The following is a 12,862-nucleotide window of genomic DNA, read 5'->3' as shown; positions in this document are numbered from 1 at the left end:
TTTGGTCAATCCACCTTGATTAGGTGTGCAGTTACACCCCACAGAATCTTGACCAGATTAATCCACCTTGATTAGGTTGCATTTACATCTCTGCAGAAACCTTCGTGACTGGGTTCCTGGATTTTGGTGGTACTTTGAGGATTTATGCTATCTAAGAAGTTAATCTTGGAATAGGACGAACTGATAAATGCTGTATTGTGAAGTCTGTACTTCTGAGTGATGATTCCTGTGTGAAAGCTGTGTGTGAATGATTTTAATTCTGTTTCTGCTTAGGAACTGCTTGAAGTCCCGCTCTTTGTTCCAAAGATATGCTAACATTAAATGTTTAGACTATTTGTTGTTCTGTCCATGCGGTGAAAGAAAGCCTTCCAGTGTTGGACCGCTTTAGCTCTTTAAGGTATAAAATTAGGAACATCCTTTATGTTGGGGAGGACTTTGTATGTTTTTCAATGACTAACAGAAGTTTTAGCCTTGGCTGCTATTTCTTTTCCTCTTGTGGCAACTTTGTGCTCAGCCATTTATTTAACACATATTTGAACGGCATATTCCTGAGGGCAGCCACTGGGGCATCATCTATGCAGTTATGTCAGTGAGATCTCAATCCAGAGGCAGCATTGTGATCCCAATGTTGTAATAGCTGCAGCCTCTTTTGAAATCTTCCCAGTGGTACATGCCTTAGTACAGCATGGAGAAGATTTTTAAATAGATTCGTCAAAACTTGTAAAGGCAAACTGGCAGCTCAAATAATAGCCTGCTGTATGCAGTTTCATTGTATCTGTCTTTATTAGATAAGGAATGTGGAATTTTGTCTTTTTATTGGTTATGTCATACCTCAGGTAATTCATCTTAGCTTAGGATGTAGGGCATGTAGGAGAATACTTTCAAGGAGGAAATGCAGAATCATACAATAGCCATGTCTGCAAAATCAGCTTGACATTATTACTGGTTTTGAATATGTGAATCTAACTAGTTATCTAGTTAGGAAGATTCAAACATTTTAGTAAGAAAAGAAATTTTTTTCACCTTGTTAATACTACTTTGAATATATTTCCTCTTAGCTCTGGTCAAAGCCGCCCGTCAATGGTCTCGTGGATGAATACTCCGTCTGCTAACACAGCTGCAACAAATACTGCAGCATCCACTTTCTTCTTCCCTAACCCTGCCGCTGGGAGTGACAGAGCAGTGGAAAGGTATGATGTACACTTCGACTTTTGCTAGTTATTTATTTGGCTCCTTTTTTTCTGTATCTTTTTAACAATCACTAATTCATGTCTTCTGCGTATGTGAATGTTGACTGCGAACCAAGAAATTCAACCTTAGCAATTCTGACAGAACAAAAATAACATCTACTTTTGTCTTATATTTCCTTTAAACACCTTCACACCCTCCTTGTAGGAGCCACCCAGACTGAGCAAGTGGCTTGTTGGTTAATACAAGCAGGCTTTGATTTGGGTGGGCAGTTTATAGTGTCTCTCTACTGCAGTGATTCTCTTACAGTGTCTTTAAAATACAGATTCTTTTCTGTAGCCACCCATGGCAAATTTTAAGTTTCTTAACCTAGCCATCTTGCCTCTGAAAGACTTTCCCGTGTTTTAATTTACCTGTCTCTGTGGTTTCATTCTTTTCTTTCACTCTTTTGGCCTCTTTCCTTCTATCCTGTTTCTGCTTCCTTCCATGTTGTTGTCCATCTTTTGAAGTATTTTAACTTTTCCCTTTGAAGGTTTTCACCATCTTAGCTTTTTCCTTCAAGTTTTACAACATTTGCTTTTCTAATTAAAGTTGTTGGTATTTTCATAAATTATTTCCAACACTTGGTAACAAAATTCCATTTCTCATTACTGGACGCATTTTGCACCAGAACTGCATTGTCTGTTTGACTGCCAGTTTCTTGGGGCAGGGAGAATCTTTCCAAATGTTTTATGTGTAGTTGTTGTTGCCTGGGCTAAACAAAAGATGATTTAATGGTGTGGGTGCTGTGTCTAAACAAAGCATCATTGGGCAGCAGCAAACTGTCAGTTCGCAAAGACGTGATTAATTGAATTGTGCCAAAATATATATTCCAAGATTTCTGCTTATGGTACTTGGAGAAATGAGTACTTTGGACAAATTAATATTGATGGCTTATTACTGAGCATCCTGGGAACACCTCTAAAAACTGCCTGAAATGTTAGAAACGTTACTGTCTTTAGGACAATAAAGCATCTTCAGTAGTCTAGTAATCATATTGTAAACAAATATACAAAGGAAATTCTCTACAGTGATAGTGAAAAGCTGAATTGCAAGATTCAGGAAGAAATGTTTTAGAAGACATAATGATGATTAGTCTGTAAAGTAAGTATAGTATGCTTTGCCTACTATTGATTTCATTGCTGATTAGCACTTGGCAAAATTTTAACTGTAGTTGAAAGTCAAGTTCAACTATCATAAAAATAAGTGTGCATAAAGTTGGGAGTATGATATTCAGAAATGCCAACAGTAAGCTGTGAAGCTTCAGCTTTGGCATTTGTGTGTATGAATTATAAGCCTGTAATGATGCATGAGAGATTGTGTTTAAAGTTTGTCATCTCCAAGTGAGAATGGAGAGAAAATTGTTGAGAAAGGAGAGTGTCTTCATAATAGTAAAAAATGACTAAAATTGTTAATTTCATTTTTCAGCGTTGCCCCCCGAAAAGCAAGAGCAGTTTATCCATGCGAAGCAGAACATAGCTCTGAATTATCATTTCAGATAGGAGCAATTTTTGAAGATGGTAAGTACTGCTTGAGTAAATATAAAGCAATGAAAAACAAATAGACAAAACTGCTAAAATGGCTTTGGATAAAAATACAAGCCTGACTGCTATTCTGCCAATGTTGCTGATGGCACACAGTTGGTGACGTAGAAGATTTCTGGTACACAGAAGCTACTTAGCATTTACTTAGTGCTATGAGGCAACACCTCTGATTTCTGGTGAGTAGACTCTTTCAGTTGGTCTAATTTTTCAGTAGCGTGTTGTAGTACCAAAATAGGTATTCAGCAATGGAGAAAAACATCTTGGTCTATGAAACTGTATTTTTTAAAATGTGAATTGCCATTGTAAAATAACATGGGGCTTTCATTTAACAAAAACTGTTTAAGGATTTTGAAGAAAGCAGAGCTGCAGGTAAATCGGGTGATTGCTAGAGACAAGGGAGTGTTTACATTTTGGATCAAGAGCTGCCTTAGTGTGTGTACATACTTGCAGAAAAAGGAATATTCACTGAGGTGCAGAATTGAAGGCCTGTGTTTAAAGATTTCTGTAGACCCAAACGTAGTATTACATATGGCCATCCAAGCTGTGATTCTTGTGCTCAAGACTGTGTTGCTCTTCGGTGAACTTCCATGGCTCTACTCCTTAAGAGCTGCAAAGGGAGTTCAAACTGACAGGAACTGTTACAGTTTTTAAACCTTATGCCAATGAATATTGTAATACAATCTCTTGAAGATGTAGAAGACTACACTAGAGTGTAGTTTCTTCCTATCACAAGGAAATTCCTATGACAAGAAAGAGATGGTATGGAATGGCTCAACTGGGCCTGGACAAATTCAGCAATTCTTGTTAATTGAATGCGATTTAATAATAATTCTAAGCAGTAATTGATTCAAAGCAGCAGCATGGTAAGGCCATTGTTTGTTACAAGACCTTGATAAAAAAATTATGTTCATACTAAAACCCAGAAGACTCTTAAGTTTGGTCAGATCTTCATCCAAGCTTTGTGCAGGCTGAGGGATTCAAAGTGATCTGGGGATTACATCATTAAGAACCTTGTGAGTGCTGAGACCAGTATTTTAGTCTTCCAGTCTGTCTAGAGACAGGGAGGGTAGTAAGAGGCATTATCTAAAGAATCTGGAAACTCTGTGTTGATGCCTGTTTGCTTCTCATCCATCCCTAGCTTTTAGTTTGCTACCAGGTCTGAAATCTGAGACATGCTTTCCAGAGGGAAGGTGGTGTTTAATTCAGCATGACCTAATGCACTTAAGGGGTGTACTGCCCAGTCATTCACATAGGACGTGTGAGAATCTTTGGTTGGATCTCCAATAAAGGAGGAGTATTCCAGAGTCCCAGTTTACATCCAGCAGGAAAAAGAGAAAAGTACACAGTCTGGAACAGCTGGAAAACATCAACCTGCAGGCATTAAAAAGCTAACTAAATGTCTTATATTTCCCAAAATGCACCCTGTTAACTCTGTTAGCACTGGATCAAAAGTGTGTGTGGGAAAGTTTTTCTCATAAATGAAAATCTTTCCATCCTGTCCTCCCCAGCTCCAGTGGATGTTCCTAATTTGTTTAACAAGCTGAAACAAATGGGAAGCTCAGCAGAGTATATTTTTTAAAGCATGTATAACAACAATAAAAAAATGGCATATAGACATCTCCTTTGCCGCCTTTGTGATACTTATTTTAAAGCAGACAGAACACAGGACGTTCCTGTCCTCAGCCTCCTCCCAAACAAATAAATAGTAAGCCTGGTCCAGCCTACAGTTCTGCTTTTTTTGCGGCATAAGGTGGTCTGGAGTACCTGCTAGGCTCTTCCCTACTAGGACCCACTTTACAGAATCATACTTGATGTTTCCTATTAGAGCTGCCTTACAGGCAAATCGCGTCTGAATCAGGTTAGGTGGGAAACCTTTTAAATATGAATTAGCTAAATGATTGCTCTTTTAAAAGTCTCTAACACCAGTTAATTTAAGTTTTTTAAAACATGAATGATAGGGATCTTCAGCACACATAAAACTGCATACAGGGGAAAAATCTAGCGCATGGGGGAAAAAATCTGATACATAGAAGAGAGGCCTTTCTAACACAGAACAGCAAGGTTGCATACCTGTTGTGTTGCCATGGGATAAGAAAGTCTTTCAAGAAGCAGTTGCCTCTGTGTGGTGTGTTTGTGTGAGAGCAATGTTAAGATTCTTTTCTTGTGTAAAGAGATCACTAGAAGTTATGGCAAAGCTACGTGGTTTTGGTACATTACAGCCCGAGTTGAGTTTTCCAGCTAGAGAGTTGGATTGTCCAAGAACAAGTATGCAATTTGACTCTTCGGCAGCTGTAGAGAAATGTTTCGACTGTAAGACTTTTTTCCATGTCATCATATGAATAAGGTTGGAAGCTTGGGAAGAGGTCATGTGGACTGCATTTTGAAAACCTAATTTCATATTTCCAATGGGAAAGATCACATTTCCTTAAATACTCTTGTTTTGATTTATTCCACCGTATCCTGGTTATTTTATAGGCATTGTCCTTGCCCTGCAGGGCTCTCAGCTAAGGCAGGCTGTGGAAAAAAGATGAGCGTGCAAGTAATAAGGCAGTGACTGGATATATGTAGTAACTTAATGGACGTTCCATGGCGGTTCCCAATAGGTTATGTCATGGATGGCTCTCTCTGTATAGAAAGGTATTCTCATTAAAAATGCACAACAGTCTCCATATTTGAAACCTCTGAAATGCCTTCATATAGGCTTTTCCTTTTTGTGGTAGTCACCCTTGTGTCTGTGCTGGGATCAGATTCCAATGAATCAATTCAGATTCTTTAGTTACTCAATTTAAATTCCCATATGCCCTAATAAAGCCCCCAAATGAAGAATTAAAGTAATAATACATCAATTCTTCAGCTCTACCAATAACCTTAACTATCAAAATGACAACGCATCAATCAAGTTGACATACAGCTAGTATCAACCATTAAAGTAACTGTTAAATTAATGTCTACTAAGAAGTGCTGCTTCCATTAGTGAAGGTTTTATCTGTCTCTCCTTTCTCCACCCTGCCTGTCTCACTTTTCTAATTCTGTCTCTTTCACTTCTCACTGTTTGTTTATTGAGGGTTTTTTCCTTTCTCTTCCTTCTCTTTTCTGCTTTGTTCCGTTCTCTCTTTCATTTCCCTTCCCTTCCCTTGTTTTTTTTTTTTTCTATTTTGTCTCTCTTGATCCATAGCTGTTGATTGCAGCAGTTTGCTCTTACCTGTTATTGTCCTGGATGAATCTTTCTGGCTGCTGTAGCCTGAGACAGGATAATGGCATTTAATGAAGTACAGTCTTGCGCCTGTCATAGCTGTTAAATGTAATACTGGTGCAAGGAGGTAAGAGTTTAACCTTTACTTCTGTCTCCATTTCCTGTTTCTGAATGGGGGGAAAATTAACTGTTTCTGTTGCAGGCCGACAAGGTTAGATTTACTACTGTTTTAAACTAAGCTTTACATCACCTGATATGAATCAGTAGAAGCTGAACATTTGCATATTCAGGTGTTTTCAATATTGCTTGTACATGGTGCTACTCCGAATCCCCCAGTCTTTCCATGAACGTGTCATAGAATGTAAATGCTAAGGCTCCATCTGGTAAGTTAAAAAGAAAAGGCAAAGTTTCCTATTTGAGTTGTGTAAGACAATGAATAATGTCATCTGAACAATTTCTACAAGTTTTTTTTACAAAAATCTTCATTTTACCTTAGGCTCTGCCAATATTTCTATTTCCCCGTTGCTACAGGCTATATTATTGACAGCGCATAACGATGTAATTCAAGTGGTTAGAGGCAAAGCTTGAAGAGTTTGCAGCTGGATAAGGGCACATACGGGAAGAAGAGAGAGTAAGATCTGAGATTGAGGGAGACATGTGCTGGCTGTATATTTTTGTTGTTGAAGCAGATATTCCCAATAATCATAGAAAGAATAATCAGACTGCCTGGCATTGAAACCTTGCCAGCCTTGGAGCCAAGTGTTATTAAATTTCTGGTTCTTGAAAAGAGACTGCTTAGAAGTCAGTAAATGGGAATTTCACTAGGGAGAAGTGTTTTGGATAGGGTAAGTAGTGTTTACACAACAAAATTCCTTGGCAGTATTGCTAGCAGGAAGGCTTCCTGAACACTTGTCAATGCAGCTCTCATCAAGGCTTTTTACAATTTTAAAAATCAGGTTTTAGGGGAGAGAAAATATGAGGAAAACTGAGAAAGTGTTTTGTTACGGTAATTTTCTTCCGGAAAGGTGTGGCACCCATTGTCCCTACCAAGCATAGAAGGAACACAAAAAGCTGTGTTCACACAGCTGTTGTCACCCCTCTTTATCTTTCTTAGTGTTACAAAGTGCCAGCCTTAGTTAATGTTCGTGGGTTTGACTCCAAGGCACTCTCTTCCTTCTTACTCGTGCTGTGGCTTCTGGACTGTCTGTCTTTACGGTACTGATGAACGAAGGATTTACATCAAAGAGAAACAGTACTCCCAAAATACTGTATTGCACTCCATGTGCAAATAATTCTTTTGTTGAGGTAAAAAAAAAAGAGGACAAAGCTACTTCTTTGTGCACCTTTCATCTGTGGATTTCAAAGCACTTGGAAACATTCATGTGCATGAATTATCTCCATTTTACATCTGGAGAAACTGAGTGTACAGATGTTCTTCTTTTCAGATAGCTCCATGCCATTTGGAGGAAGCTATCTCAAACTGCTGCTGCAAGTTACAATCACTTCACCAATAAAAAGTACCAGATGAGCACCACCAAATTCCTACTGACTTTGCTAGAAGTTTTAAAAAGCCACTGAAGGTAGATTGACCTTAACCAGCCTGACTTTGCTCCTGCCAATGGTGTTGTAGAAGCATTGGTCTCCGGGACAGAAACATTAAAATGGTAGATGTTTAAACTGATGTGTTTCACCTTACATTTGGTGTGCATGTGGGACCGTCAGAGATGATTCCAATCCCACCTGACAGCCGAGCAACTCAGGATAAAGTCCCCAGGTCTCAGTGTCTACCTACAGGTCACCAAGTCATAGTGCAGGGAACTCAGCAGCAACTCAGTTGACCAACCACTCGCCCTGGTTTAGGGTGAGCCAGATTATTCTTTTGGCGTGCTCTCTACTGTCATATTGACTAGATCTCCCCCAGCTGTAACAGGAGCTCAGACACTACTATATAGGGAAGTCTCAGTCTACAAGCTGAATTCTGCCTTCACTAATTTGTCATGGTATATCAGTGTGTTTGCTTTTGTTCACAAGCCTGAGGCCTTATAGGCAGACTGTTTTATTTGTGGTCACACAGTAAATCTGCAGCAAAGTCAGGAAGAAGACCCCTTGACTCCTAACCCGGTGTCCTGTCCACAAAATAATTCTGCTTCTCACAACATACTTAGGGGAAACAGCAAGTTTTTAAACTTCAAATTCCATGCTAACCCTAAGCATGCTTAATGTTTTTGCATCTCTGTGGTCAACTTTACCCATTGGGATTGTTTCAAAAGCCCATAGGGATTTCTAAGCACACAGGGCTTGCAAGCACATTTTGTTGCTTTAATTTAATTTCCTGGTGAAAAGTTGGCCAGGGCGATTGAGTTCTATGGAAGCGTATTCTGGTGTTGTAGTGGTTTTAGCAGTGAGATTTCTGTTGCCCACAAAATGCAATCCTCATTTATGTAGCTCGTTGGGGTCATTACTTTGGCAAAGCAGTCCATCCAAAAGGGAGGCCCTCTTGTGCCAGGCACCATGCGTGTTAGATTCCCTCCCCTGTTTCTGTGTCCTCCCAAAACAGCTAGTTTCCACAAAGGTGTGGAAATTGGTGCCTGATTCAGTCCTGCTGAAGTTACTGGCAACTAGGCAATGAACTAATTCCATTGTGGAAATGAGTCTTGCTCTTGGTTTTTTTTTGTTGAGATCTGTGACACACTTGAGCTGCCAAAGCAGAGCAAGGTCTGCCTATAGCCTTGAGTCTCTGGGAAGAGCTGCTTGTGAATTGTATGTGTTTGCAGTTAGGTAATCCTAACACTGGCAATACTGAAGCTATTTCCTATGGAGAATACAGAAAGGTAAGAATAAATGCTGCGAATGCCAAGTCACCCTTGTCGTGCTTCTTGGCTACATGCAATCAGAAAAAGCTTTTACTTGGAGATCTTATTGCAAGTTGAAAGTCTGTTGGCTATGTTGGCCCGTTTGAGTTGGGGTGATTGTTCTGCAGCAGTTGCCGTCATACTGATGGTCAGACATCTTCCTTCTCTACACTTTGTCTCTGCTGGAGGGAAGCTGCTGTAATAGCCTTGCAGCAGGTACTGAGGAAGCCGCTGTCTCGCTCTGGGCTCTCAACTTTGCTGCTGTTTCCAATGTCCTAAGAGGTGATGGTTCTTTGGTTAGTCTTGTTGTGTGGTCTTGCTATATACAATCATTTAACCTTGCTGAAAACACTCATTTGTAATTCTCTGTCCTGTACCTTTTATACTACAAGTCCCCCTCCTGTCCCTAGCCAACATGAGACTTAGTCCTATAGGATGATTTGTCCAATAATGAGTTGTACTTTTAAGGCCAAATGTGTAGTTTCTGCAGCAAGGTACTTTTAAATGAGGCAGGCCTGAAAGTCCTAAGAACTGTAATAATTGGTGACTGAGAAGAGATGACAGAAAGGGGACACTACAGAACCACTTCTCTTGAGCAGGGTATTTTTTCCAGAAATAGCCTGTGTCCTAGGTTTAAGAGCAGCTGCGCATGACAGAAAATTGTCTTTTGTGTGGTAAAGTGTTTTTTATTTTAAATGAATGCGTGCTGGTTTATGCTATACTTTGGAAATGGATTAGCAAAGAAAACAGGATCATTGGAGCTTAAAGCAGCTTTACATTTGGACAGCTTCCCCATTAATATCATTTGCCTACAGAAGTCAGTGATGTATGTAGGTATCTTAACCGTTCTTGCATAAGGTGATTTGAATGGGGGCAGAAGTCCTACCCAACATGACAGTGGCCACAGTTGCTGAATATTAAGAATTACTACTTGGTGCGTTTTTTAAAAAAAGACTTGATCTATCGAACTGGTGATCTTAGGTGTAATACAAGTGCTAATTCTTACTTCAGTCTTCATAGAGTCTACAAGAAACTTCTGCTAATAACGGGGCCCTGAGCTGTGTAACATACATGTGCGATACTTAATTTTCCAAGCACAGAGCTCAGTCGTACGGTCCATGTGTAGCCTTCTGGGGTGAAAAGTGGTATTTGTCACTCAAGTCCAATTAAGTGCAATTGCTTGGCCATCATGCGTTATCTCTGAACGTGCTGCAGTTCAGTATTGTGTTATCAACCTTGTTTAGAAAATATTTCTTTGGAAGTGTGCTGTTGTGTGAGTCAAGTGATTCAGCATAGTTTGAGCATTTCTTCCCCCTGGTAAATGTTAGGTGACTTTAAATTTCAGTTTGATCCTCTCAGGTGAGGGCTAGCCTCTTTTTGACCAGGCCTTTCCAGGTGCTCACGTGCCAGTAATACCTATCCTGTCTCTAAGGGTAAATTGAGGTTGAGCTCCAGAGGACAAGTAGAAATTTCCTACTTCCAGGTTTTCTAGTTGTTTTTCTTCCTAATCTGTCATTTTTTGGAGTTTGTTTCCTGTAATACAGATGTACTCTGTAGGCATGGGAGACTTCAGGGAGAGGTTTGGCTGCCCACTGGAGCTGCTGGCCTGTTTTGCTGGAAAGGGTGGAATTACAGCTGCTGCAGTGGAGCTGCCGGAGGGAGGTTTGTGGTAGTGTCAGCAATGCAGTTTCAAATGCATGTATACTCTGTAATTGTGGAATAAAAATGACAAAGGGAGAGGAGGGTCTGCTAATTACTAATAATAATGTAAGTTACTGTGTGCACAGAGATCCTAAAAGGTAATTTTCTATGCATTTTTTTTTCCTTTGGAACCTTTCTGTTAAACATATTAATTATAAATATAAGCCCAGACTCCTGTTCTGAATCTAAACTGTCAGTATCGTTTGAAAGCAGTTTTGTTTACTGGATTCCTTGGAGGTATAGCTGTTGTTTAAAATGTGGTTTCAGAGCAAAGGTTCTAGCTTCGCTGTTTGACAATAACAGGACACAGGAAAAAACTAGGGGAAGGTATGTTTTAAGTGCTCAAATTGAGAGTCTTAAAATGCTTTTGAAAGTGAGACTGCTTAACATGTTGCGCTCTCTTTAACTGTTATTTCCCTGATTTGTAGAAGGCTACAAATATCACATTCCCCAATGTGTTAATGTGTTTTAAATAAAGCATTGACATGGCTGGCAGCATGTTTCAGCATTTGATTTCTTCCCTAAATAATGTCTGTCTCAGAAGCGCTGTGAGGATAAATTAATATGGTAGAGAATATTGTAGGTCGTTGTAAGTGTGGGATTTTACAGTTACGTAGGTACCTGTATCATATTCTTTTGAGGAATTTGATAGGGGAATTCAAGGACTTTCAAGACTGTTTTCTAAAGAAATGAGGCTTGTGCTTCTTTCTAAACTTCCTTTCAAATGTGGTCACAATATATACAGGAAGCCAGATTTAATTAGGTCTGTTGCTCACAGAGTAACTTGTGAAGCATTTAGTCTGAGGTGAAATTTTTCTTATTTTAGATTCACAGATACTCTTGCATAAACTTTGAGATCAGCATTGGTAAACACTTTGGATGACAATAAGGATAAGGCACTGCCATTCAAGCCTTTCCCCGGTGTTTTGTGACCAGCGCTATGTATTTGAATTTCAGAGAGAGGATTTAGCCAGAATGATTCAGATTTTGTCCACTGGTCTCTTCTGATAGCAGCTGTACTCTGTGAAGAGACAATCCTTGGAGTGACACTGGCTCATTTCTGTTTCCTTTGTACTGCTGTACATGCTCACTTTTCATGCAGTGTAAGGTCCTATGCCATTTTTTGGTGGCTCTGAGCTTCCAGATTCGTCACCTCTGCTCAAGCCGGGTTTTTGGTCTTGCTTTGCCCCCAGCTACTGAAATTATTTCCCACTGTTTGATATGAATTCTGACTTCTCCTCAAGGGGGTCTAGGTTTTCTATTTGATAAACCTGTCCTAAGTTCCATTTACTGTTTCCTTAATGAAATCTCCTGCACCTAAAAACTGTTCCACCATGTAAGCTTTGCAGAAGGGAGTTCAAGCACCTGTATTATGCAGATATTTAAGTTAAGTTAATCATCCTCTTCATCTTTCCCAGCCAGATTCTTAAACTCATCATTTCAGACAAGAAGCTTTGCCTGGTGTCATGAAGCTAAAGCTAAAAGTACTAATTCAAACATAAAAAGATGCAGTAATTTTTTTCCCCTTTTCTTTTGCAGTGAAATTTTCCAGAGAACCAGGATGGCTAGAAGGCACACTAAATGGGAAGAGAGGACTTATTCCACAAAATTATGTTCAGTTTTTATAGCTTTGTGCATTGAACGCCAAGAAGGTGTACATGGTATCCATGGATTTTTGTTATAGTCACTTCTCTCTTCTTTTGTGACTGCTTTTAATCAATGAAGAGACTGACTATGGGTTGAAGATCCCCATCTGTATAAAGACATTAAGTGTTGCCAAATATAAATTACAAAAAATGATTCTTTAAGGGTTGGAATGGGTGGGAGGACAAGCAAGAGGGATGGAGGGATAGGTTGATTTTTTTAACATGGTGCTTCTTTTCAATTGTAAAGAATAGTAGTGGTATGTTTGTTTGCAAGATAACTAGCATTTTAAGTCAAATACTTGGTTGATCTGTGACCCAAACTATCAGTTGAAGAAGATTTTTATGAACTTAGTGTCCTGGAGATTATGCATCGATAACCAGTGTTTTTAACAGGAATTGTTTGGGTTTGGAAAACACTGTTGGATAAAAAAAGTTATCATGCTGACAATTAGATTAAATTTCGAAGTGGAATAGACAGTACGGAACAGACACTAGTAAGTAAAATAATAGGTATCGAGACATGACATTTTTCAAATGTCTTCAAAGAACACATTCATTTGTATTGTGCGTATGATTTCATTTATTTTACAAAGATAAGACACATGAACTTTTATTACAGGCTCCTGTATGTCATGGTTCTGTTGCTACTCAAAAATATCATTGTAAATGAAATAAAATGTTATTTGCTATTTGACCTAA

General features: G+C 39.2%; 1 protein-coding gene across 1 annotated transcript in view; it reads left to right on the top strand.

Annotated features, from left to right (window-relative positions):
• ARHGAP10 (Rho GTPase activating protein 10) overlaps nt 1–12,862 on the top strand; it is a 155,070-nt gene extending 142,208 nt beyond the window's left edge. Inside the window, exons 21-23 of the mRNA XM_037396443.1 lie at nt 1,059–1,190; nt 2,656–2,747; nt 12,057–12,862. Coding sequence (XP_037252340.1) covers nt 1,059–1,190; nt 2,656–2,747; nt 12,057–12,145 — 313 coding nt within the window. The 3' untranslated portion in view covers nt 12,146–12,862. The remainder of the gene's footprint in view (nt 1–1,058; nt 1,191–2,655; nt 2,748–12,056) is intronic.

Source organism: Falco rusticolus, chromosome 1 (assembly GCF_015220075.1).
Source record: "Falco rusticolus isolate bFalRus1 chromosome 1, bFalRus1.pri, whole genome shotgun sequence".
Classification (NCBI taxonomy): Eukaryota; Metazoa; Chordata; class Aves; order Falconiformes; family Falconidae; genus Falco; species Falco rusticolus.
Note: the sequence above shows the minus strand (reverse complement) of the source record. Positions and strands in the feature narration are given on the sequence as shown.